This window comes from Micromys minutus, assembly GCF_963924665.1.
Source record: "Micromys minutus genome assembly, chromosome: 3".
In the NCBI taxonomy this organism is placed as follows: domain Eukaryota; kingdom Metazoa; phylum Chordata; class Mammalia; order Rodentia; family Muridae; genus Micromys; species Micromys minutus.
The window spans coordinates 27880658-27908504 of NC_137972.1; the positions used below are offsets into that span (position 1 = coordinate 27880658).

Consider the following 27847-nt stretch of genomic DNA (forward strand, 5'->3'; position numbering starts at 1 on the left):
AAAAGGCTGAGAGAAAAAAATAAATTGTGGCTTTTGTGGCTCTGCTCCTTCCACTAAATGTGTATGGACAGTTTGTATGTAGGTATGTATGTATATATGTATGTATGTATGTATGTATGTATGTATGTATGTATGTATGTATGTAAGTATGCACATGCACTTATGAAATTGATGAAACAGGTGGCCAGGACCCCCAACCAGAGAGGAGAGAGAGATACAGAGGGGGTCGGAAGGGGGGGGAGACTGACTTTCTTTTCTTTTCCCTCTGACTCATGAAGAGTTAATGAACTCTGAGCCTCTTCCCTGGCCACCAAGAGCCCTTGAACCAAAGAGAAAAGAGCCTAAATAACTAAGAATTTTTTCTTACTCCCCTGATAATATTAACAGGAATTAAATTGCCAGAAGCCGCCAGCTTCTGGCCCCAGAATAGCAAAAAAGTAAAATTGCCAAGAGTCGGCAGATTTTGGCCCCAATTGCTGATGCCATCCATACCTTTCCTTGCCTTCCTTGGGTACTTGGATTCTGGGTGGGTCCTGGCAGGCTTCGAGGGATTGGTAGTTTATGTACACTTAAGTAGTGCATGACCTGCTTAGGAAAATGATTGGGATTTTAAAGTTCTTAATGTTTGTTTATTAATTATAGAGTATTCTGCCTACACGTCAGAAGAGGGCACCAGAGATTATGAGCCACCAACCATGTGACATCTGGGAATTGAACTCAGGACCTCTGGAAGAGCAGCCAGTGCTCAACCTCTGCTCTGAGTCATCTCTCCAGCCCCAGTTTTTAATGTTTTAGTCTGTAGCAAATATATTGCCAACGCAATCGTTTGTACTGAAATTTACTTTAATTTTGTTCTCCAACTCTTTAAATATTTCATGGGATTCCCTATAGTGTTTTAAGGTACCTGGAAACTATAGGGTGATAGCACCTACTATAGAGCCCTCTGTGGCTCTGTAGTAAACCAGACTGACCTTTGACTTGTGGCATTCTTGGCTACTGTATGGTTGTAGGCATGTGCCATCCAACCTGGCTCATAGGGTCTTAACAGGTCTTTCCAGGCTGAGCACCAAGGCTGCTGGTCCTTAGTCCCTGCTGAGTTCTTGAGCGGGGTAAACAGGGCAGAACAGACAGTCTGTTCCAGGCTTTAGGTTATCAGATTCCTTTCAGTTCTGAAGACAAAAGAGATGTCAGACATCGATGAGATTTCAACACAGCCATCAGCACAGGCAGGTGTGAAACGAAATCAGTCATAGGCTCACCAGTATCTTGACTGTCACAGTTTAACATGGAACCAAGAGTGAGTCAAGTATTTTAGAATTGGAGAAGTGGGGGCAGAAAGAGGCAACTAAACCCTTTTTGAGAAGAGGCCAAATTTGAATCACATCCACCAAGAGATGTTTATTATACTGATTACTGATATGTTCCTAGATTTCTCTTAAGCACTCACTCACTGCTGGAGAGATGGCTCAGTGGTGAAAAACACTGGCTGCTCTTCCAGAGGTCCTGAGTTCAATTCCCAGCAACCACATGGTGACTCACAACCATCTATAATGAGATCCAGTGTCCTCTTCTGTCAGGCAAATTAGAGCACTTGTATAAATGAATAAGCAAACACACAAAAGAGCTTGTCTTACAGTTTTTGTTGGCTGTTGTTCTAAGGTCTTCTAACACACCTGATCCTGCTGATTCCTGGCCTACATCAGATGAGGATGACTATAACTTTGATACCAAGGTAAAATGCAGTTTTGTGAGAATAATGGTTTTGCTTTGAGTTTGTTTTGCTGGATGTTCACTCTTAAAATTTAGTGATGGTCTATCATTGTTTATGTGGATTATTGATCAGAGAAACATTTTGCAGAATCATGACTTGTTACATTATTGTTTTTTATTTTGGTGAATATCAAAGACTGATTGTTCCTTGGGGAAGTAGAGGCTGAGAAAATGAATGAGCTGGAAAAATCATAAAGATGACAGGAAATTTTCATCAGGGAAAACTTTCTACAATACACAAAATAGGAGATTGGATCAAGAATTACTTTAATAAATATACCTTATTATGACTTGTAAATTGTATGAGTCTGACTATTATACCTAAATTAAGTTTCTGATGGGCCCAGTTAGACAATAAATCATGGCCTCTCCATGGTGACTTTAGTTTCAAGGGTGTAAGCACACAGCATGCAGTTTCTGTTGATCATTTTCCTTGGACACCTCTTGGTAAGATACAGTTTTTAGGTAAACTCTTTATTTTTCTCCTTGGTCCTTGGTAAAATTACCATACCACCAGAAACTGTAAAAATATGTAAGTTATTTGTTTATTACAGTCTATGCCCCCTGTCATTCCCTCAAGACTGTTGCACATCTTCATCTGTAGACCTGAAGAGTGGATGTTCTGCCCCAAACAGTCTCTTGAATTTCTGGAAACATGACTCACCTTTATATTCCTTTTCATGTAAACTCGGGTGCATTATGTTGAGAAAATGTCACATATAAAACCATAATGTCTATTGAATTCTTAAAAACATGCTCACCTTGTGATGTTTAGATGTGAGCTTGTGTGACACTGAGGACATGTCATGTTAAAAAGACAAAGCCAACCAGATTAGAGAAGCGTCATGAACGGGGGAGACGCAGAGCATTGCTTTTCCCAGTGTCTTCTTTATCTAGTAATGACGATAGCTAGACAAGATTAAGCATTATGTACTTATAGTACAGATAGATTAAACTTTTCATTATATTAATGTCTTCAAAATGTACCCACAAATCATTATTAAGGGTGCACTATGAATCAAGGTTCTCATACTTCTTTACCAGTCTTAGGCTTAAATGTTATGCTGGCTAGAATTATTTCAACTTTATACAAGCTAGATTTATCAGAAAGGACAGAACCTCATTTGAGAAATGCCTCCGTATGATCCGGCTGTAGGGCATTTTCTTAATTAGTGATCTATGTCTAAGGGCCTTCCCTGGAGTGGTGGTCCTGTCTTGTAAGAAATCAGGCTGAGCAAGCCATAGGGAGCAAGCCAGTAAGCAGCACCCCTTCATGGCCTCTGCATCAGCTTTTGTCTCCTGGTTTCTGCCCCGCTTGGGTTCCTGTGAGACTTAAAAGTGATGTGGAAGGATAAGCCAGATAAGCCCTTTCCTCCCAAGTTTCTCTGGTCATGGTGTTTCATCACAGCAATAGAAACCCTAACTAGGATGGGCTTTTCTCCTTTCTTCCTCATTCAAACTCATTCATACGTTCCCTCCCTCCTCACTCTTTCTGTCCCTCCCCTGCTTGTGATGTGACTTCTCTGCAGCCTAAACCTTCCTTCAGGACACATGACACCTGTCTGCTATGTCTTTTTCTTCATGGTTGGCATGTTTAGCCACACTTCACTTCTCTTCAGTCCCTGTGTGTGGCTTTGCCCCACAAGATTTATTCTTTTTCCCTCGATAGAGAGAGTTAAATGTGTATAATAATTTTCATATTACTTTTGCACACAGGGTAGAATCACTTACACTGTTTGCAGTTTCAACCCATGAACTACAGACAGTAGTAAGTGCTTGTAGCTTCTCCTCTAGATGCAATCAGGCAAATACAGGTCATGGTGATATGTTCAAGGGATTTTAAATTTATTTAAATGCTATTGTTTTCAGAAGTACTCTAAATTGTGAATAACTTTGTTCTACATTATTTCATTTAAATTATATACTCAAGGACATCATAAAATTTATGTAATAATCATTTGGTGTAGGGAGAGTGAAGTTCTGATGATATTCCTATCCCATAATTCTAATGCAATAGCAATATGAAGACTAGTAAATGGCATGATTAATATTTGAATCTATCTTAAGGACTCACAAACTTACTCTTGCTGTTAGATCTAATAGTGAGAGCAACTATTATATTTGCTCCACTACCACGTTATTCTCAAAATTATTTTTGTTTTTCTAGAATGCCCCCAAAATTAATTTAACAGAGTTGTGGACAGCTGCTCAGCAGTCTAAGAAAAACCGTAAGTCAACATTCAGCCGGTGGTTCGGGGAGACTTACCTTTCACCTTAGACCATGGCCAAGTTCATCCGTAACTTTGCAGAGAAGGCACTGTCTATGACGGCCACTGCTGTGACTTCCTTGAAGCCTCGATTGGCCACATTTTGGCACTACGCCAAGGTTGACGTGGTTCCCCCAACCCCTGGTGAAATCCCTACAGCTATTCAGAGTGTGAAAAACAAAATTCAAAGTGCTAAAATAGTTAAGGAAGCTGTGCTGAATAGTTTGGTGGCCACTGAGGTGTGGATGTGGTTTTATATCAGAGAGAGCATAGGCAAACATGGCATTGTTGGCTATGATGTTTGAAGACCAATCTTTACCTTCCATTTAAGTTCTTATTTAAATGTTCTTGGACCATGTGTAATGAGACCGATCTGAATAAAGTCCTAGCTGTGGAATAGTAAAAGCAAAAAACAAAAACTAAAAACAAAATCCATAAGTCGTTTAATGATGGCCTATTCTTGTGCTGTTCATTGACTTAAAAGTATTTCCATTTTTTTTTCATAATAGAAATAAAATGTGGCTTTGAGGGACTAGACAATAGAACCCTGTTTGACGATAGTAATTCTGCTAGTGAAAATGAAGATGCCATTGAGATTGAGCCTGCATCATCAGCCAGAGTCCAGACCCTCTCCCCATCCTGTCAGTCACCTGACCCTGTGGTACGTACAGTCTCTCATCTTAAAAACTCAGGCATACTTTAGACTGGGCTCCTTTCTCTTTCCATGTAAATTGGGTCATAACTCTCTTTTTGATGTATGTATATATGCATATAGGCCAGAGGCATCAGATGCCCTGGAACTAGAATTATAGAAGGTTCTGAGCTTCTGTCTTGGTGCTGAGAATTCCAATTGTGTCCTCTGAAGACAGCAAGTGTCCCTAACTGCTGAACCGTCTTCCAGCCCCATGTCCTCCCCCAAATGCATGTTTCATGTCTGCCTTTCAGTTCCTTTGTTTACCTCAGACCGAGGGCACAGAGCTTTCCCTTGCTAACTGGCCTGTGTCGCTCATTCTCACCAGACTGAATAAAAGCACCCTGTGAGCTGCAGGCTAAGGAAGTTGCCCTTTTCTTCCCCATAGGAAGGAGCACCTGAGCCAGCAATTGAAGGAGAAGAAAACGGCACTGATCTCATTAAAAGCACTTCTCAGGAGCAACCAAATCATGACAATTTAGCCCGTGCTGATGGCTGGCACAGAAGTAATAAAAGTGGTGGGTTAACAAATGCTCCAGGCATGTCCGTGCTTACCCACTGTTATAGAGCACCGAAGTGCCAAGAACCAAAACCTATATCTGTTTCTTCTATGTTTCCTTTTGCTCGTTCTTGCTACTACCAATTCTGTCTGAAGCTGCTTCAACCCACCAAATGCTATCATCTTTATTGTAATTTTGTGAATATAGATAAACATGCATGCATTTAAAGTTCAGTGATACATGTTCTCATTAACGTGTATGTGACTGCGTTCTACAGAAATGATGTCTGCATTAGGATTAGGAGAAGACGAAGATGAAGACTCACCTTGGGATTCTGAGGTACGGACGAAACATAAGCGGAGCTGCTCACTTTCTCACCTGTATGTGCCTTTGAGGGACTGTTTCCTCTCATTGTCAACCCACAAACAGTACTTGTATATAAGTACTGCACGTAACACAATTCTGCTCCTTTGTATGCTTCATTTAAAGATGTGGAAGTCAGAGGAACCACATTAGACTAAGTTTAAATTAAAAGGTCATGTCTTCCAGTGATCTAAAAGATTCTGTGATAGATGTGGGTGTGTGTAAGTTCAGTGGGATTCAGAGGGAAGGTGTGAACTGTGATTTTTATTTTTAACCCCTGAACTATGAAAAGATAACATGTGAGACTTGAAAGTGTCATTCAACCTGGGTTGTAAAGCATAAATCTGCAAGAGAACTATCAGGAGAAAGAAAAGAATCAGTGTGGCTTTATGGAGCCATAGCAATTTTGGTAAAAATTTGTTTTAACTTAATTCCTTTTGTAATAGATTTAAATAATCTTCCAAATGCATTTATTATCAGTGTAGGATCCGTCTGTTCATCCTGACCCATTTTAATGACGCCACCATGGAAAGAGTTGGGGTGGCTTGGAAGTGAGGCAGCCATGCATACTAGAACCATGTCAAAAGACATGGCCATACTTGTTTCTGGCATTTAATATTTATAGAATCTAGGGGGAAGTTAACCTATTTGAACATCAGAGACTTTGTTGTGCCTTGACATGAGATGCACAGGTGAGGTGAAAACATAAGAAGCTCATTTGTGAGGAGTGAAACATGCTTACACATGTGGCATCTACACACATGACAGCTACACACGTGGGAGCATGATCCTAGTGCTCTTCAAAACACACGAAGAGATGTAGTGTCAGGGAAGGAGGGGACGGTGCAAGGGCACGCAGATCTTCATTGGGAAAGTCTCACCAAATCACTGAGCAAACCTGGAAGAGATAGTGATTCCATATGTAAGGTCTTTCTGACGAGGACTTAAATGCTTTGCCTAGAGTCAGTTTCTGTGACTGAGTTACCATTATAGCTGAGGCAGTAAGACACTGAATATTACATGTGAAGGCTCAGTGTTAGTGTAGCAATAGATCAGAAGACCAAACAAGTCATTGTCAGTCTCCCTGCTTCATATAAAGAACACAGGAGGGAGTTTGGGTTTTAGGTGGAGTGGAGGTGGCATTATTAGGGCTCTGACTGAGGATGACATTCAGACTCCTGACTAAAGGGCAAGAGCAGCAGCCAGCCCACGGAGTCACATTTGTTCTTCACTTTGCTTTAAATGTCCAGAGACTAAGCATGAAGTTGTCAGAAGCACAAAGTCGAATATTCATTTATATACGTATACTCTATACAAAATTATTCCTTAGCATATTTTAAACACTTAGACATTTCTACATCCTTTCTTGTCCAAGCTTCCTACATATTTTGGAATTCCTTTTTTGATTGGAAGGGATCACATTCTGCCTTAGATGTTTGTGGGCTTATATTTATACAAACAGAAAAGAGGTTCTTTATCATTTTATTCAGCCATTTTTTGCTGCCTGTAAAAATTTCACACAAAATCACTCAGATTTTTCCAAGCCTTGGTTTGCTTAAATATAGCAACTTGTACAATGCCGTCTGTAATCATTGTGGCACAGTCTGAAGTTTCTTACCACAGGCCAGGCTTCTTATTCCGACTTTGGAAGTTTCTGTCGTTGTACATATTTTAAATGTTTCATGCTATATTAAAGCAGATGAACTTACAAGAATCTCTTAAGATATCTGTCTTTTTAGCTGTCTTCTCACATTGCAGGAAGAATGAGAAGCGGTGCTGGGTGTGTTAAGCTTAGTCGCTTGCTGAAGCATGGAAAGAAATTAATTTTTTATGAATACCCTGCTCTGACCTTCCATGCTTTCCTTCATAGCTGGTAACGAGACGAAGAGAGAGGATGGGTCTGATCTAGAGAAAACATATGCAGTCTCTTTATTGACATGGTTTTTTTCAGCGCATGCTTCTTATTTTTCTAACAGTGTTTAAAACAAGAACCTGAAGCATCATCTTAGAAAATGATTAAGAAACCTTTATGTAACTCATTTTGATATCTGCTCCAACAGAGTATCTCTGAGAGTGTTTCACTGAGAGACGGAGGTGGGACTGCAGATCAAACAGGAAAAAGGAGAGTGCATGGACAGATAGAAGGTAAGAATGGTTTTATTTTTTAAAAGTCATTTGACAGGTGTCTATTAAGAATATGTGACAGATGTCTATGTAGAATATGACGTGTTCGGCTGAGGACAGATACTCAGTAACTGTACTTAGAAAAGCAATGGAAGGTTGTGAACAAATTTTCAAGGTTCAGCAGCAGAGTAAACTTCCTGACAGCTGCACTGCACGACTTGTTCATTTGAAGCTGTTCTGAAGCTTGGGGGAAAGGACAGGAAAGATAAGAAAGCCAGAGAGCAAGGACAGATGAAGGACAAGAAGAGAGTGGGTGGGAAGGAATAGTAATTCTGTAGTGAAGAGTGTGGCAGAGATAGAGAAGAACGTGGAGGAACCTTCAGTACCAAATGCAGGAGAGTCAGAGTGAGCTCCGCTCCTTTCCGGCTGTTGAGAAGAACTGGGTCAGAGTGTCTGACCTTTGCAGAGTTATTGCTGTTTCCCACAGACACCCATGTACCCAAGAATTACCTACTCTTCTTGTCACCTGACCAAGTGACTGGCAGGAAACAGCGTCGGGATTATTTGTGTTTGCAGGTTACACAGGGCCCAGTCTTTCCTAGGGAAGCATAGTGAAAGGGTGCAGATAGCTGGCCTCACTGTCTGAAGTCAGGAGTAGAGAAGGGGCAGGAAGGCAGCATTAAAACCTCTGGACCACTCAGACCCTCTTCCTCTAGCAAAGCTCCACCTTTAAAACCTTCAGAAACAGCGCCACCAGCTGAGCACCAAGAGTAACACATGAGCTGTGTGGCCGTTGGCTCTCTCACTGTAGCTACATGAACATGCGTGATGTATAACTTAGCCTCTAAATGGCCACTTCATAGCGAAATTTTCCAAAGACTAAAACCATCGAAGAAAATGGTGAGATTGGTTTTGAAGGGCTCAGGGAAGCCACGTCCTGACAGAAGTCCATTAGAAGGATGAGCTCTGTTCTTTCTCTGAGGATGATAGTAATGTAAGCTTAGTTTCTTAAAGTACACATAGGAATTTAGAATTAGACTCATTACAGAGCAGTTTCTCTAACTTCTAATGAATCAGTTGCTGATATTGACATAAAATGCAATCCTGACCTCCAAAGAAATAGACTTCTGGAGCCAGACAGGATTGTTGATGACTTGTTCATGTTCCAGTGTGATAACAGCTTCATGGAGTTTTTATACCAACAAAGCAAAGCAATCGTAAGTCAGCCAGCATGCTTTACAACACATTATGAAAGCTGGTTCTGGTTTTCTGTTTGCTGTGCAAGTGTGAAAACCAGCATACGATTACCTAGAACCCACATTAATAAAGTTTATTTTATTTCCTGCCCCCTAAAAGGGAAAGAACAAAAAATCAGGTGGCATTTAGTCCATCCAGAACTGGGGAGACAGACAGGCAGACTACTGGGGCTTTGCTGCCTAGTCAGCATAGCCTGCTGCTTGGTGAAATACCAAGCCAGTGAGAGATTCTGTCTCAAAAAAAATACCAAGAATTCCTCCCCCTCCTCTCTCCCTTCCCTTTCTCTTCTCCTCTCCCTCCTTCACTCCCTCTCTCCCTCCATTCCCCTTCCCTCTTCCTCTTCTCCTCCCACCTCTACACACACACTGCATAATAACTGGGTAGAAACATTAGAGGAATGGATTACAGAAAAGCAGTGACGTCTCTACTCAAGGCTTTGGAGGATATCTAATCAGGTTCTTCTTAGCCTTTGAGTTGGCGGGAGCTGAGGGTCTGTCTATTCCAACAGGGGTTGCCCCTGTTAATCACAAAGTTGATGGGCTAAGTGCAAAGATGGAATAAACTGCTGGCTCTTTGAGGCTAGAAGTAGCTCAAAATAATTTGGCTCTGGGCCTGAATAATTCCAATTCACTTTAATCATTGGTACTTTAGTCAGCCTTGTGGGATGTTTAGCATACAGAGAGCTTTATTTCCGTAAACTTCAGTTCCTACTTTCCTTTGTTGGCCAGTGACTTATGTCAGATCCTGAGGTCTGATTTGAATGGCCATTGAGAGTGTTAAAGACAACTCAAGATAACTTGGTTCTGGACCTGTAATTTTCCATGGTCTACAATCATGGTTCCATTTCAACCACTGGAATCTTTAACACAAATGTGGTTTGTTTTGTTTTTCTGAGAATATTAGCCCACAGCTCTCCCAGTTGGTCAAGCATCTCATTTTCTGCAGTCAAAGGTCAATTATGCTTTTATGTCTTGAGGTCCTGGGAAGATTCGCTTCTAGGATCTGACAAAGATGAGGCTGTGTAGTAGCAAAGCATCTTCTGGAAAATGGTGGGTAGAGCTGTAAAGAAGAAACCCTATCCTATCAGGTCTGCTGCCAGTATGATGAGAGTTTGATATAGTTATTAATTTTCCCTGTTACCTTACAAAATACACCCATGTGATATACAATTATAATAGGAATATTGTTCCTAAAGTTAAAGAAATCAAAACCAGAGTATGGCCTTAAAAAGTAAAGGAAATGGGCATTTTTAAAATACGTATTCTATATATGAGTGTTAGTGCACCAGTACACCAGAAGAGGGCATCAGATACCAGTAAAGATGGCGGTGAGCCACCATGTGGTTGATGAGAATTGAACTCTGGACCTCTGGAAGAACAGCCAGTATTCTTAACCACTGGACCATCCCTCCAACCTGTAAATAGACATTTTTAACTATATTGAACTAGTTTTTAAAAACCACACTCTGAGCAACTACACTGTATTCTCCTCTTGTTCCCATAGTGTTTATATTCTGGAAACTGTTTAACTGAAGTTCATAGTATTTGAAATGATTTATTATTTTGTCCTTTCTTCTGGCTAGTTTGAATCCAGAGACCTAAACTCATGTGGATTTGCTAGTTCTAATTTTAAGAAAGATTGGCCAGAATCTGATTACTGTAATTCTTTATTAAAGATTTATTTATGTGTATGTTTGTTTACCTGTGAGAGTTTATGTGTACCACATGTGGTCTGGAGTTCACATGAAAGCCAAAAATGGCATTGGATCCTCTAGAACTGTACCAGGTAGTTGTGAGCTACTATGTTCATTTTAAAACCCAAAACGGGGTCTTCTGAAAGAGGAGTAAGTGCTCTTAACTGCTAGGTCATCTCTCCAGCCTCATATCATGATTTTGGAATAATTATTTCATCTGTCCTGTTATCTTGGTATTACACCACATGTTAGTTTTGAGTAATCAAGTGGAAAGTCACATTACAGAAGAAAACAAATAACACTATAGTTTGACTTTTGATTTCCTTTTAATACAATTGTCTATTTTTGTGTACCAGATATTAGTGACAGAAGGAATGAGACATTAAAATTTCATAGGTTTTATAAGCCTTTTAAGTAGAAAGGGAAAAATGGTTTATCAACAGGAGTCTTTGTAATGCCCACTTTTCTAAATAAGAATATTATTTAATTTTAAAAATACTAATTAGAGTGAATAATGCAAGAGTTCTTATTTGCAGATAGTGACAAAGGCGGACTCTTTAAACATGTGGACTATGTTCAGGTAGTGTAGGATGCTTAAGTATGTAGACATAACAAAACCATGATTAATGGAAGCAGTGATGTTTTCATTGGTGACTTACTAAAGCCATGTTTAGCATTTGTCACAGGAATATATTAATGAAAAACATAATACCTAGATATTAAATTATTTAAGAAACATAAAACGTAAGAGGATTTTTGTTACAAGGGTTTTGAGTTGAGTTGCTTGAGGTGGTCATTAGGCAGTGAGTTGAAGATAAGTCCCCAGCTTTTCCATGTGGATGAGCTCTTAGAGGCTGGCAGAAGCTGGAGGTGAGAAAGATAGGTTAAGAGTCCACCTCATGGGGTTGCTGTACAGGAAGGAGGTAGGTAGAGGTCCCCTGTGAGTCCTTCCTTTCTGGGCTGAATGAAGTCTGTTCTGATGTCTTTTCCCGTTGATAGCGCCACCTGGTGTTAGCTCTCACTCTGCCAGTTCTCTTCCCCTGGGAGCTTGCATACTCTGGAAGGATGCCGATCAATTCTGGGTTTTTAATTACCTCGTTTAGAAGTCCCTCACAGTTGTGTCTACCTCCTTCATTTTTATTTTTAATTCTTTGAAAAATGTTTTCGCATGTGGCATCTCCTAGTATAATTTAGAAATATTTATCTTATTTCTGGCTTAAAAGTTTTTATATACTATATTTTAAAAGACAAAAATAATAACATAACAAAATAAAAATTTGAATAGCCATGGGCTCCAGTTTTGTGCTGACAACTCTCCCGAGCGTGGGGCCTGCTCTGGAACGTGGTTGACATACCCGGTTTTACCACATTGGAAAAAAACTGGTTTTCCCTTTTCCAGCAGGTATCAATTGCAAACAGCTTCTTTGTTAGGAGTAGAATTTGTGTCCTCTTCTTCTTTGTGCCAGGATTGTGCCATGTGCATGTGTTGTGTGTGTTTTCAAAGTCTCTGAGTTCCTGTTGTGCCTGTTGTGTCTGGAAGACATTCTTTTCCTGCAGTCCTCCACTCGCTCTGGCTCTTAGACTCTTCCTGCCCCCTCTTCTGCATAGAGCTCTGAGCCTTGAGAATACAGATTTGATAAAGACACTGGTTGCATTTGCAGCTGAGTGTTCCGGAATCTCTTCAGTCTGCACAGTGCCCAGTTCTGGGTCTCTGTGTTTGTCCCGCGCAACCGTCTCGCCTGCAAGAACGACGCGGCACACAAAATAGAATCCTTCTGCGGTAAACTTTATTAATCTGGAAAAACCGGTACTTGCTTCACGTAACGAAAAAGACGGAGAAAACCAAGAGATCCAAGGAGACGAACAGGACGAACAAGCTCCACGAGACGGCCGAAAACCAACGGGAGAAAGAGAGGAAGAAGAGAGGAAGAGAGAGAGAGCTATCCAGCTCGCCCCCTTATAAAGGGATCAGTCCTTGCCTTGGACGCGGAGCCCCCTGATTGGTTGAAACTCACCAGGCCCTATGACGCCACGGGAAGAGGCGGAACTCATGAAGCGGAAGTTACCCAGCCTGTGCGCACATGGCTTGTTTACTGCTAACTCCAGCCAGATATCAGCGCCATCTTGTAATGGCGAATGCGTGGGAATGTGTGGGCGGCGCCCCACAGCCGGATATCAGCGCCATCTTGTAATGACGGAAGCGTGGGAATGTGTGGGCAGCGCCCCACAGTGTTAATCACCATCTTCTGGACAAATGGCCTCTCCTGTGAGGGTTCAGCAGTGCACTAGTCCTCTACCAGATTTCTTGATGACAGCTATTCTGATAGGGTAAAGATGTGTCTCAAAGTAGTTTTCATTTTTGTTTTCCTGATGACCAGAGTTTTTCAAGACCTTTAAAAATAGTTATTAGCTATTTGTGTTTCTTCTTTTTTAAGCTGTTCATTTCATTAGCCCATTTGTTAGTTGGTGGTTAGTTAGAGTTAGTTGTAACTTATGCAGTTCTTTGTAAATTCTCAATGTTAGCCCCCTGTTTGCTTAGTTGGTAAAGTAGCCTTCACATACAGAGCAACAGTATACTCTCGGAAAAAGAATTTTTTTAAAAAAGCACTTACAATAGCTTAGAGAAGTTAAGTGCACATGGAATATTCCTAACCAAAGAAGTGAAAGACCTTTCCAATGAGAATGTCAAGACACTGTCAGATGTCGGGAAGAGCATCTGCCCACACTCCTGGACTGGCAGAACCGCTGTTGTCACATGGCTCCCTGTTGTCTCAACATACTGAATTTTGACCCTGGGAATTTTTAATTTTGTGTGCATTGGTGTTTTGACTTCATGTATGTCTATGAGAGGATGTGAGATCCCCTGGAACTAAAATTAGAGACAGTTGGGAGCTGCCATGTGGGTGCTGGGAACAGAACCCAGGTCCTCTGGAAGAACAGCCAGTGCTTTTCATTGCTGAGCCATCTCTCCAGCCTTGATAGTAGGCGTTTTTAATAACCATTCATTATAGCTAACTTAGCTGTTATACCCACTGCATGCTTTTAAGTTTTACCTTTTCCACACTCTTAAAGACAAGCTTTAGCCTTCTAGTTGTTTATCGTCTATTTTCCTTTTTTAAAAAACCCTTTGCTCTAGGCTGGTTATATAACCACATAGTATCTTCTCACACTTACAAGCATCCCCTCCTTTAATAGCTAACCCAAAACAAACTTTATCTATAACTTACATCCCTCTTCTCACTGACTGTACCTTCAGTCTTTGTTTTTACATAATTAGAAAATATTTCCAATTATATTCTAAGTAAAATCCAGGAAGTTTTATATGAAACACTAGAAATGTGGATATTATGTTTGGAATATCTGGGAGTTATAAATACAGACTGAGCGTGCTTCCAGTTAGGAAGTTCAAAAGGACGGAGAAATAGGGATTGTAATTCAGAGTTACTGCTGAAAACAAAGGAAAGAAGGTGTTGGAATAGTCTGTAGAAAACATGTAAAATGAAAGTCCTGCATGTCAAGATCCAAAGATGACTGGAGAAGAGTCACTTCTGTGGAAAGGATGGAGGGAAGAAGCCGGGCACTGTGGGAGCTAACACGGGGTGCTGAGGAGTGTACGTCAGACTCTTGCTGATTCACTGTTACTAGAATTAGGAAGTAGTATTAGAATTTCGTTTACTAGAGCCTCACAGATGTCATCTGAACAACTAACAGGCACCAGAGACCCGGGTTTCATTAATATGTTACATAGATTGGATTAATTAAATACAGAAATATTTGCTGTCTTTTGAGATAGCTAATTTTCTGAAGAAGTAGTTGTTTCATGAAAATCTATTAAAGACTAATGTAGTTAACAGCTAAACTAAACTGCTTTTAAATCAAAGAATTATGGTTTACTTCTTAATTATTTTAAGTAAATATTAAACTGATTTTGAAATAAAAGTTTATCAATATCTACGGTTCTGATATCTGATGACTCAGTTTACTTTTCCTTCTTTATAATCATTTAATATTAAAAACATGTACATTATTTCTTAGATGTGACTTATATACCTTCTTGCATGAGTGGATCAAGAAACTTTAAGATGGCTAAACTAGAGGAGTCAAGAAATGTAGGCATTCCAGTAGCCCACATGGGTATGGAAAAAATGGTATTTTATTAACTATTATTCTACAAGTATATATCTAAATCTAATCAACTTTTAAAATCTTCTCTGGTAAGAAATGAATTGTATGTTCAACTAAACTATTATTCTATCTTTGTACTTTCTAAATTAGAGGGCAAACTGAAAAATATGATAAATGCTTGTAGTATAATGTAAAAAACCATTCTGGTGTGCTTCATTAAAGACATGCTTTTACCATTGTTTCTGAAATGTATCTTCACAGTCATGACTTGCTTCTCTAACTAACAATCATGTTTCTGCCTGTTCATCAGCATGTTTACATTGGCGGAAACACACATTTCTATTTTAGTCACAGTCACTGGACACACCTCATTTTGGGTCCTAACTGCATGTTTTGTCAAACTTACTCTCTTGTTCTTTATTGAATAGATTTCTGATTTGTGGGTGGCCTTAGCCGAGGGGAATAGCAGAGCTGATCATTTTCAAATGCATCATGAGGGTCATCGCCATAGTAACTGCAGAAAGATGTTTGGTTTACCATATTTATGTATAATAAATTATACATTTCCTTTTGCTTTTCAGAGGCTCCCAGGAAATATCCAGTCATGGAGGTATAGTAATATTTCATCATGAGTTTTTACTACATGTTATATGAAGTATACATTTGTTAAATGCTATTTTCACACCCATCCAGCCTACTATCGAAAGGAGGGCTCCTGTTCTGAACAAGACAGAGACAGTGGGAAAGAAGGATACACAGACTTTCAAATCAGGTAAATTGCAGAGTCCTCTAGGGGAAGGCGCATTACACATTGGAAATGTTCAGTCTTCTGATTCCTAAACATTTTTACTCCAAGTTTTATTAGAAAGATTTGGAGTAAATAAAACAACATTGTTATCAGTTCTTGTCATTGGTAGGTACCACACTGTCACCTTTGGAAGCCAGGAGTTACCTAAATTGCTTAGGGGCTTTAACTAAGTCAAACTCGGGATTTGTGGCTTCGACACAGAGAAGAGTGTTCAGATTAGACAGGATGAAATAGAACTGAGGTTTTTAATTAAAGTAGAGAGAAAGACACTCCAGAAATGAATAAAAGCACACCTAAGCATGAGTACGCACGTTTCATTGAGCCCTGGCTCCTAAGCAGAGGAGTGAAAGAGACATGTAGGAAAGAAGTCATGCCCAAGTGTGGGTGTGGGCTTCTCGGGAGGATCCGAGTGTATAACCGTTAACCATATCACTGTGGTGGCTCTCAAGTTACAGCTCAAAGAGTTGTTTAGATTTTTTTTTCTTATACTTTCATCTTGTTTTGATTATAAAGTAGTTCTTAGTCTTAGAATGGGATTATGATCTGATAAGTTAAAATTAGGGCCATGCAAGGGAGTTATGTCTTTTAGTGTAAATAGGATTTCTGGTGAGACCTCCAGAAATCTGTAGGTTTACGGCTTAGAAGACAAAAGTCTCTAAAGCAGTGGTTCCCAACCTTCCTAATCCTGTAATACAGTTTAATACAACCCTTTAATACAGTTTCTTACGTTGGAGTGACCACCATCCATAAAATTATTTCATGGCTACTGTTATGAATTGTACTGTAACTATCTGATATGCAACCCCTGTGAAAGGGTCATTCAGTCCCCAAAGGGGATGTGACCCACAGGTTGGGAAACACGAATCTAAAGCAAGTAGTAATTGTTCTTCCCTCTGCTTCTCAGCTGACTAGCCATGTATACTATGGTGGTGGCTTCTTTCTTTTCTCATGTCCTCATAATTGTCAGTGTCTATTACTCTTCTGCACTGGGCAGGGCTACAAAGCTACACCCACAGTGACACACTTCCTCCAATAAGGCCACACCTCCTAACAATAGCACTCCCTAAGGGCCAAGCATCTTCAAGCCATCACAGTGTGAAATGACTAGGCGACTTCAGTGGTGAAATGGTTCTTATAGTTTCACTATATTTTCCCTTTTGTCTTCAGAAGCTTAATGGCCATTGTGCTTAGAAAGAAAAAAGAAACAAATACTTTTGTTATGTTTGTATTTCCTGTCTCCTTTTTATCCGGTCTGATTTTAAATGGAACAAGACTCACTCTATTTGCACATGGGAGACAGTAGATAACTTTGGATATCATTTATTCTTGTAAATGTATGTTGTTTATCCGTGTCCTGAAAAGGGAACTCTGAAAATACTTGGTGTACATCAAATAAGTAGTACTAACAGACGAAAAGAAAATAGATAACTGAGCATCTCTGAGTGAATGGGAAAAGGGACATGTGACATATAGTAAGTATCCCATGATGAGTATCGAGTTTGTGAGGCAACGGAGGCATTGGGATGCTTCTCAGGGAAAACTTTGTGCACCTTATGTTTGTATCATGTATGTCCTAAGGAGTGAAAACTTTATGCTTAGATTCATCAAATTGTACTGATTTGACCTTCCTTGCCTAGGACCCATCAAAGATTTTGTTAAGCTGATAATAAAAACGCATTTGTAGCACAGTCAGGGTCAAAAATGCAGGTGCACGCACAGACTCTGCAAAGTTGTCCTGAGGAGGAAATGATGTTCTGCGTGGCTTGTGTGACTCTTAGCAGACAGGAAAGAGAATAAAGAACTTGCAGCTCCAGGGTTCTTCTGCATATCTTTATAATTCTGTAGATGCCATTTTCAAATAGTTTGTTAACATTGTAAATGAATGAATTCCCTAACATATGAAGACCTGAGACCAAACTACAAAATAAACACAAGCTAACAATTCAGATAGTTTCTTTTTGCAATGAATAGAGTCTAATATTTAAGAACTAAAAATTGTACAATTCTTTGTTAAATGAAATCTTGTTCTGTTCTAGGCCCAGGTAATGTTATATCCTAAGTATTTCTAGAAATCTTCCCTCCGTCCAGCTCTCCATCCCTTCATTTTGCTTCTGGCTTCTACTGATTTATTGACTTCCATTCCTGCTGGGATCCTGAAGCACTCTTTGGTGTTAGGGCCACACATCCCACAGTTACCTGTGAAACTCACACGCTGACTTCTGGCCAGCTTACAGTCTTTGAGTCTTTCTTCTGTTTCTCTCTCCAGTTTCTGACATTACTGAATTGCTAATAATGTCCTCTTCTTTCCATCCCATGAGGCACCACTTTCAAACCTCTGCCTTTCTTGAACTGATGATTCTTTTCTGCCCTTTATCTGCCTAACCCAATGGTTTGCCTTTAGAAAAGCCATTCTTCACACCTGTCATTAAATGCTTTTGACCCCAAAGCCTTGCACTTAGTAAGAACTCAAGAACTGGTTCTCAAGGAAAGTAAAAATCTTTTGATGGTTATTAAAAATTGACCTGTCTTGTACAGGAGCAAAAAGAATATACGTGTAAGGAGGGTACAAGTGATAAAGATGTGGTGGGAAAATTGGTAAGATAGCCCCAAAGAAAGCCACACCTCTTAGTCAAGAGAAAGACAACTCTACTTAAAGTTTGAAGTAAAAGAAATCCATCAGAACAGTGGGTGAAAGCATTTCACATGTAATACGGTGTTCAGCAATAAAGGGTGTTAAGAAATAACAGTAATTTTGGAAGCCAAAGTCACTGTTAGGAGGTGGAATTGTGTGCACCGTGAGTTTATGGTTTTGTTTATGTTTATGTTATGTGAGTCTCCAATATTTTTAATGTTCTACTTCAGAGTGTATTTATGTTGAGTGAATTTGTGCATGAGTCATTGAGATTTTATATGTAATGATTTTGGCTCCAGATAGTGTCTGAAGGATTTGCTGAAGTTTTGGGTAATTAGGAGTATTTTCCTAAAGAAATAAATATTTAGCTTTGTAGCTAATGATTAAGCGTAACTTAAACTCTTAGAACAAAAACAAATTATTTTTCTAGGCTTGTGAAGTTTTTATCTAATAAAGAAGTTTAAGTTAACTCAGTGTGTGTATTTGATTGCAGAGCCAGAAATAGTATCAAGAGAAGAACAGACAAGGCTCAGTGGCAGTGAAGACAGCCAGCAAAAGGTATGTGAAAGCTGAATTGCTGGTTTACTGTGATCTTTGTTTTAGGAAGAGAGCATGTTGGGTGAGTATCATTCACACTAGCCTTCTAGGATCAGTAGGTTATAATTTATTATTTAATTTAAAGTGAGTTTCATTTTCAATTATATGTATATGTATGTGGACAAGTGCTTATGTGTGCAGAGACCAGAAGAGGGTTAGGACCCCTTGGAGCTGGAATTAGAAGCAATTATGAGTTCAACAGGGTCTGAGAACCAAGATCTTCTACAAGAGCAGAATGTGCTCTTAACCACTGAACCATCTCTTCAGCCCCTAATACTTCATTTTAACTAGTTATAAAATTTGAAATGGGGCTGGGGAAATCCATCCTTGGGTAAGAGTGCTTGCTGTGTAAGAATCTGTAGACCTGAGTTTAAATCCCCAACATTCATATAGAAAAGTCCCAAGGTGTTGAAAAGACATGTGTGTTGGTAACTGCAGTGCTGAGAGGCGGAAGTAGCAGAGTCCGAGAGCTCAGTAACTCCACAACATAACCCTTAAACTAGTCTCTGAACCAGCACACAAAACAACCCCCACCACCTGTTAGAGAGTCGCAGCTCTGGAGTGAGGCCTCGGTACTGGGGTGCTGGGTGATACACATTAACTTTTGACTTCGATTTCACCATCAGCAAATGCCCCAAAGGGCTCCATCCACCATCTTTGTTGAATAGAAGATGTATCAGAACTGGACTTAATACAAATGACACTGTCATAGTTTATAATGGAATTAATGTTGCTCTTCTTTCTAATTGGTATTAATTGGCCTTGGCACTTAGTAAAGTCTGCCTCCTCTCCATCTGGTGATGTTTAGAAAAAGGACTTAATCTACTCTTTAATGAGGTGAGCTTTTGTGACACTAAAAAATAAGCCATACCTTCTAATCTGCTTCTAGTAAGTGTAGCACATAATTGAGTGTAGCACACACAGCAGACACATTCAGTCTGCTGGGCCACAGTGTCCTGTTACACACAGGGGTAAGTTCACTGTTACTTCTTAGTTACAATTCGGTGATTTGAAAATAGCTAAAAACATTTTTATTGGTAAGACTTCAGTTGTTTTCTTTGTTTATAATCTTTGTTTATTTAAAAATAAAGTTCCTTAAAAATATACAGCCTTACAGAAAGTAATTTTTTTTAACATTTACTTATTTTTATGGGTATTTTGCTTGCACGTACGTTTGACACAAAAGAACACATCAGATCCCATTACAGATGTCTGTGAGCCACCATGTGAGTGCTGGGAACCAAGTCAGCACTCTTGGCCATGGGCCATCTCTTCAGCTCCTCCCACAAAAAAGTCCTTTTTTTTTTTTTTATTTTTTTAAATCAAGTTATCCTTCTGTCCACTTTTCATTAAAGGTTGAAGAAAAGAGAAAGTACAAAAACAATGAGGCAGAACCATCGGGAAATCTATACACTGGTGCTGCTGACAGTGGTGCTGATGCTGTAAACCCACAGAGTGAAAACACTGATACCCAGCAGTTTCCCGTGATGGGGAGTGAGGGACATGACAGGTAGGAGTGGGCAATATTTAACAGTGGATAGTTGTTACTATAAAACCAATTCTGATTTGAGTCACTATTTATTTTTAAATAAATTTTGTCATACGTGTTAGACATATATCAGCTTTACATGATCATCAGAAAAGCATTAAAGGACATATTTTTCCAACTGTATTAATTAATATTTTGTTTAAAAATAAATGCAAAACATATATCCTTAACATACATTATGTTATTTACCTATAATATATGATAAATATACAAACACCCTTAACATGTTTTTGTTAAGAATGCATATGTTTGTAGGTCATGTTTTTCTATCCAAAAGGATCTGATCTCTGGAATGGAGCTATTAACTGTCATGTTAGGGTGTATTTCAGATACATGTAATACATGCTATTAAACTATTTGCAAAAAGTATTTACCATTTTCTGTAGTAAGAATTTTGGTTTCCTTAAAATTCAGTTATGTTATGAGAATATGTGTGTGTTTTAATCCTAGATGTGGGGTATGGGGCTACTTCAGACTGTCCACAGCTGCTAACTGTGATTTGTCTCGTGCTAGGCAGGGCCCTGACTCTGCCAGCTGAAGACAGTTCACATTTGGAATTCTGTGGACTCTTGAGAGGATACAAAATGGGCCAGAGCCCCAAGAGGCAGGGAGGCTGCTGAAGGAGATTAGCTTTGTGCCCTAATATATGATCAGTGTTAGAGAGAATTTCCTGGGGTGCTGAGAAAAATGTATCTTCAGTGTTTATATGGGATGTTCTGTAGCAGTCTGTTAGGTCTGTTTGATTTATTAAATCATTTAAGTCCAACGATTCTCTGTTTAGCTTTGTGCTGACAAGCTGTCTGTTGGGAACAGTGGGTGGGGTACTGAAGTCCAGCACAGTAACTGTGCTGTGCTACTTTATGGTTTTAGTCCAGTAGGATGTCTGCACACACCTCTGGCTGGTGCATTTGTGTTAAAATTGTGGTACAGTTGGGGTGCCCTCTTAGTGAACTGTTTCTTTAGTGAGTATACAGAGTCTCTCCTTTACCTCTGCTGACAAGTTTTGTTTTGAAGTCATTAGAGTAGCTATGCCTGCTTGTTTCCTAGTTCCATTGGCTTACAGTAAACCTTTCTATCCTTGTTCCTTAAGATGTTGTATGCTGCTGCTGCGCTTCATGAAGCCTGTAGAAAGATGGATCCTGTATTGTTATTCAGTCTGTTTGTATGTGTCTTTATTAGGGATGGAGACTTGATATTAAGAGTCACTACTGGAAGACACATTGTGTTAATCAGTGTTCTCTAAAGGAGCAGGACTAGGGAATAAAAGCTATGTTGGGGGTTGTGTTAGACTGGCTTACAGGCTGTGGTCCTGCAGTGGCTGACTCCTGGGGAAGAGGTTGAGATTCAGTCTATAAGGCTGGATGTCTATGCGGTCCCAGTCTAGCACTAGAGTTCTAGAGGATTTCCTGGCAGCAGGAACAGGACAGACAAACTTGCCAGAAAGTGGGGGCAAGCTGGCAAAAAGCGGGTTTTATTCTTCCATCCGTTTCATGTAGGCTGCCACCAGATTTCAGGTAGCTTGTCCTGCTTCAGATAATTTGTTTATAAAAATTCCTCACAAGAGTACCCAACAGCTTGGGTGCGGGGTATTTCCAGATGTGGTCAAGTTGGCAGCCAAGATTAGCTGTCACAGATGTGTATGAGCTCTTGTCATATTGTTACTTTGTTCTGTTTCCTTGGGTTTGTTTTGCTGAACTCCCCTGGCATTGTTGATTTCCTGTGATCTCTTGGGTGTGTTCCTCTTTCCCTTCAGGCAGAAGTATTCATTCTAGTATGCTCTACAGAGCTGGCTTAGTGATAATACATTTCTTTAATTTCTTTTTATCATGGAAAGGTTTTCTTTATTCAGTCTTTTTTTTTTCACTTTTTTATTGGATCTTCTCTGCATTTACATTTCAGATGTTATACCCTTTCCTCCAATCTCACCCCCCTCCCCTCCCCTCCCCTCCATGAAGGTGTTCCCTCTCCCAACCACCTCTCCCACCTCAGCGCCTTGGCGTTCCTGTACACTGGGAAAACAAGTCTTCGCTGGACCAAAGACCTCCTCATGTTGATGCCAAAGCATGCTGTCCTCTGCTGCATATGCACCTGGGGCCATGGGTCCCTCTGTGTGAACACATTGGTTGGTGTTTTAGTCCCTGGGAGCCATGGTGGGTTTGGTTAGTTGATAATGTTGTTCTTCCTATGGGGTTGCAGCTCCTTCAGTCCTTTCTCCAGCTCCTCCACTGAAGTCCTCGATCTTCAATCTTAATAGGTGTTTTTGCCGGATATACTTGTTGTCTTCCAGAACATGGAATACATGTTTCCAGGTCCTTCTGACTTTAGAAGTGTTCTGTCAGATATTCCTTGGCCCTGCCTTTTTATGTGGCTTGACCTTACTCACAATGTTCTTTATTCTTGGTTTTTAATGCTTTGACTCTAGCATGCCACTGGGAGTTTTCTGATCCTATTTCGATTTCTGGAGGCTTCTTATCCTTGGATGGACATCTCTTTCTCTAGGCTTGGGAGGCTTTCTTACACCTCCACTGTGGTCATATCTTCTATAGATGCCCAGAATTTGAAGGTTTGTTCTTTTCATAGTGTCCCAAAATGCATTCAAGTTCATACCACCACAGTATCTGCATTTTCTTCAGGTCTTTGCTCCCCCTCTTACTCCTTGGTGTCTATTCATATCCTCTCAGTCATTTGAGCACATTATAACCATTGTGTTAGATTTATTGTCTAGATGGTCTTCTGTGTCACTTTCAGTGGTGTTTATTGCTGTGGAGCTAGTAATCTGGGGAGCACACACTGGGGTTTTTATGTTTACTTCTGTGCAGGAATTTTCACACCTAAGGAATTTGTGTCTTTCTTTCCTTTGGCTCAACTCATCTTTCTGTGAGGAGGGTTTAGTTGTAAGCATTGAGACTTGGGTTGTTTTTCGGAACTTATATTGATGGCTGCAGGTCCGAGAGCAGCCTGCTGTTTTCACAGACTTTGTCCAGCATCACCCGCTTGCTGTTCCTGCTAGTGTGACTCCAAGTGTGATTGTTCTTCCTTGAGTAAACTCTGGCCAGTGAGCAGTTGGGAGGAGGTCTGAGGGAGCTGGGTGTGTAGTCAGGTGGCTATGCAGTTGGGAGAGGAGGGACCGGTAGGGAACACTTACAGGATAGGAAGGAATGGGCTTAGTTTAAGGGATGGGGTTGAAAAATCCTGGAGGAGGCAGAGGTCTGGCAGCACTTAGTCATGGATCTCTGAGGAACCTAATTTCTATAGGGCCCAATGGAGTGATGCCTACCTGTGGCTCCCAGAGGGGAGTCAGCCTCTGCTCCTTCCCATTCAGTTCTTCTCTGACGTGCACTGTTGTGTATTTGTTCACTTGCTGAGCATGTGATCAGCTAGTGTGCCAAGTCAGCATTGTTCCAAAACTACTTTTCTTTTATTCTTTGACAGTAGAATTATTTTTAAAAAACTATTCTTTTTAAATAGTATTCCTGCCTTGCTTATGAAAGAAGCAAAGAAAAAGGAAAATGAGAAATGGGTATCTAAAGAGACTGTTCTGATGGCAGTGACAGAGAGCGCTGGCTTACCAATTGGTGGCTCACTACAAATGCAGGACGGCTCCTGCTTGAGTGACACGGACCAAAGCGGATCCAGGTAAAACATTTGTCAGGTTTTTATGCTGGGAACGATAATAGTGGGTAATGACCGAAGAAGATGTGTGATTTAATAATCTTCTTTGAAGCCGGAATGTTTGTGTAGTTTCAGGAATGATCCAGCAGAAAAGTCTCTCCTTAACTCAGTGTGATGTGGTTTGTACATCTAAGTTACTTACACTAGACAGTTTTGAGCAAGATGTTCTAGCACACAACTCTGGAGACAGAGGCAGGCAGATCTGTGACCTAGGCTAGCCTGGTCTACAGAGAATTTCAGAATAGCCAGGTCTACAACAGAGAAAACCTGACTCAAAACAACAACAACAAAAAGATTTACTTCAAAATCGTGGAGGTATAAAGGTTTTTTATTTAGAAAATGTTTATAAGATTCAGAAATTATTAATAATTACAAGTAGTAGTAAAAAATAATGTGGGTTCATTTGCCGTTGTGTCAGTGTAACTCGTGGAGATGCATAAGCTTGTGCTCAGTGTAGCAGGCTCCTGTGTTTGCTGCCTGTTCTGGTTTGAATATGCTCAGCCCAGGAGTAGGTATGTAACTGTGGGCATGAGCTGTAAGACCCTCATCCTAGATAACTGGAAGTCAGTCTTCCACTAGCAGCCTTCAAATGAAGATGTAGAACTCTCAGCTCTGCCTGCACCATGCTTGGCTGGATGCTGCCTTGATGAGTATGGACTGAACCTCTGAACCTGTAAGCCAGTCCCAGTTAAATCTGTCCTTATAAGAGTTGCCTTGGTCGAGGTGTCTCTTAACAGCAGTAAAACCCTGACTAAGACACTGAGTCTGCCACTGATCCACTGTGTGCTCTAGAGCTTTTCTTTACCCCACTTTGTAAAGTGCCTACTGCATCTTGACCTGTCTCACAGGATTGTGAGGACACAGTGAGGTTAGCACATTAATAGTACTTATGGTAATGCACAGTAATTGTAGGTCCAGAAAAGGCTATGTTTGTCATCATTTAAAAAGAAAAATGGTTCTGGGGCCAGAGAGATGGCTCAGTGGTTAAGAGCACTGGCTGCTTTTTCAGAGGTCCTGAGTTCAGTTCCCAGCAACCACATGGTAGTTCATGATCATCTATAAAGAGATCTGATACCCTCTTCTGGCAAGCAGATGTCCGTGTACTCATACATTAAGACAAAACATAAATAAATAAATACATTTTAAAAAAATGTTTCTAGTCCAGGTGTAGTAGTTTATGCTTGTAATTCAAGGCTAAGGCAAGAGGATCATTATGAGTTCAAAGCCAGCTTGGAGGCTTACCTAATCTACGGAGTTATCTGCTATAGGCAGACCTGTAGGACATTTACCTTATCTCAAAATCAAAATGGTTTCCTACGTAAGAACTCCTGAAGCACTTTCTGGATAGGTTGTAGTGCCCACAAACAACAGTGACAATGAAAATGGGGCCAGCTTATAAGATGAAAGCACTTGCCACCAAGCCTGAGGCCCTGAGTCTGATATCTCAGAACACATACGGCCACAGGAGAGAACCACACCTACACATTGTTCCTGACCTCCTCACTCATGCTATAACATACACTTATGCACACAAGTGTGTGCACATTTGCATGCACACACTAAAAAGAAAAGTAAAAAACTTTCTTAATGTTATCTTTTGTTCTATCAAATAAAGCAAGTAATGTATTTTTTCTTTTTCTGTGGTCATTGGAACTTTGACCCAAGTTTAATTCTTTCTGGCCTGGGGATGTGGCTCAGGTAATAGAAACCTTGCCCAGAATTCACAGAACCCTGTATTTGATGACCAACAGCCCACTGTGGTCCTTGGTGGCACAGTTAAGACCCCAGTGCTAGAGGTCGAGGCTGGAGGCTCGAGGTGCTCCTCAACTGAATAAAGGAAATGTGTGTGTTCTGTTTCTTCTTATGATAATAATTATTCTTATCTCTTACGCTGTTTATAACTAAACTCCCTATAGAAAATAAGTGTATTTTAAATAGGTTGTAAACTTTATTAGTGAAAGAAATGTTTCAAATGTAGTGGTTTTATATGAAAGTCAATCTTATATATTCTTTATATTTTACATAATATTAGTTTTAAATGATTTTTATGTTTTTTCTATTTTAGGCCCACAAAGAAAACATCTAATAAAAATAACAAGGTAACGTAAAAATATATTTTGTTTTAAAATATGAGGTAATGTTTAAAAATGTAAGTTAAAAGATAGAAATGACAAAGGGAAGAGAGAGGACCTATTACCAGGTAGGAAACAGTGTCAGTTGACAAGTGTCCTTTTGCCCACAGTTGAGTATGTCTAGAAAGTGCCTCTTTCTTTTGTATAAAGCATATTTCATGTGTAGTGTAGATGTTAGGGAACAGTGTAAAATAGTGTTTGTTTTACAGGACAGCAAGCAGACAGCTGCTGTGGACAATCTTGACGACCTAACAGAGTCATCTGAAACAGCCTCTGAGGAACATGAGCTCCAGGGCCCTGATTATGAGAGCATCTTGTGTGAAGTCGAGCATCTCAGACTGGAGTGTAGCGGTATGAGCTTTGTGTACATGGAAGGCCTTTTTATGTACAGTGATATACGTCACTTAGCTTAGCTCTGTCCCTTGAACCCTGGCATGTGACAGTACTGTTCCTGTCAGAGATCCTTGTTACAGTAATTGTGTAAGCTGCTCGCTATACCGTCAGCCAAAGCTCTGCAGTCCCTCTCAGGGGACTGACACATCCAGTCTTTTTGTTTGTCTTCTTTTTCTTCTGTGTCTTATTGTCACCGGGTGACGTTACCTGGTGTGCTAACTGGTTTTATGTCAACTTGGCACAAACCAGAGTCATCAGAGAGGAGGGAGCCTTAACTAAGCATGTGCCTCCATAAGCTCTGGCTGGAGGCAGACCTGTAGGGCATTTACTTCATTGGGAATGATGAGAGGGTCCATCCCATTGAGTAGTATTACCCTGGGCTAGGTGGGGGTCCTGGGTTGAGCAAGTCATGATGGGCAAGCCACTGAGCAGCACCCCTCCATGGATTCTGCATCAGCTCCTTCTTCCAGGTTTCTCCCCTTTTATGTTCCTGTCCTGATTTCCTTCAATGATGAACAGTCATTAGAAGCCTAAACCAAATAAATCCTTTCTTCCCCAAGTTGTTTTGGTCTTTGTGTTTCATTAGAACAATAGTAACCCTAAGATACCTGGTCTCTGCCTAGAATACTGTAAAACTAGAAAGTTGTTTCTCTTGCTAACCCACCTCCTACAAACATGGTCTTTTGTAAGGATTCAGATATGATCCTATGAACCCTTTGCTACAAGATTAAACTGCTCAGTCCTTAGCTTTTTCCTGCCTTTTCTGTGTTTCAGTTGTCTTAGAAGCTGCAGTAGAATGTTTGGTTTTATAGTTTCAGCAAGACATATATAGAAAGGGTAATTTGGTTAGTTTCAACACATGTATTAAACACATATTTAATTACCATAATGAGCGCAGTTAACAGATCTGTGGAAGACCCTCAGTTTCTCCCAAGCTCCTTGTTAAAAAGCTGACAGGTTGTTCTGCAGCATGTCTCATTCTGTGATCCCATCCACGAGATAGGAGAGCTGCTCCGCGTGTCCTCAGAAACACTGCCTGTCAGTATTTTACATCTTAGCTATCCTAACGGGTGCACAGTATGCATATTATTCTGGTCTTGTACATTATACTAATTAATGTTCAGCGTTTCCCATGTATTTCTTTTCCTGTCTTTCATGAACTCCTTTCTGATCGGTATCCATTATCTTCTTAGTGGCATTTGTTCAGCCTGACTAAACAGAATAGATATTCTTCTTATAGGAGCAATGGATAAGATTTCATCTAATCTTTTCAG

The 27847-nt window shown here is 40.2% G+C and overlaps 2 protein-coding genes across 2 annotated transcripts in view; both read left to right on the top strand.

The window, feature by feature from the left end:
* Positions 1-27847, top strand: part of ANKRD30A (ankyrin repeat domain 30A) — a 71582-nt gene that overhangs the window by 13355 nt on the left and 30380 nt on the right. The window contains exons 7-20 of the mRNA XM_080914847.1: positions 1660-1732; positions 3938-3998; positions 4547-4698; positions 5117-5246; positions 5506-5567; positions 7652-7736; positions 14701-14799; positions 15372-15400; positions 15484-15562; positions 18724-18788; positions 20183-20337; positions 23845-24012; positions 26114-26147; positions 26390-26531. Coding sequence (XP_080770973.1) covers positions 1660-1732; positions 3938-3998; positions 4547-4698; positions 5117-5246; positions 5506-5567; positions 7652-7736; positions 14701-14799; positions 15372-15400; positions 15484-15562; positions 18724-18788; positions 20183-20337; positions 23845-24012; positions 26114-26147; positions 26390-26531 — 1334 coding nt within the window. The remainder of the gene's footprint in view (positions 1-1659; positions 1733-3937; positions 3999-4546; positions 4699-5116; positions 5247-5505; positions 5568-7651; positions 7737-14700; positions 14800-15371; positions 15401-15483; positions 15563-18723; positions 18789-20182; positions 20338-23844; positions 24013-26113; positions 26148-26389; positions 26532-27847) is intronic.
* Positions 4052-4342, top strand: LOC308419215 (ATP synthase subunit g, mitochondrial-like; the record flags this gene model as incomplete). The annotated part of the gene is made up of 1 exon (XM_080914848.1): positions 4052-4342. One exon carries the CDS (start codon positions 4052-4054, stop codon positions 4340-4342), a length of 291 nt encoding a protein of 96 aa, XP_080770974.1.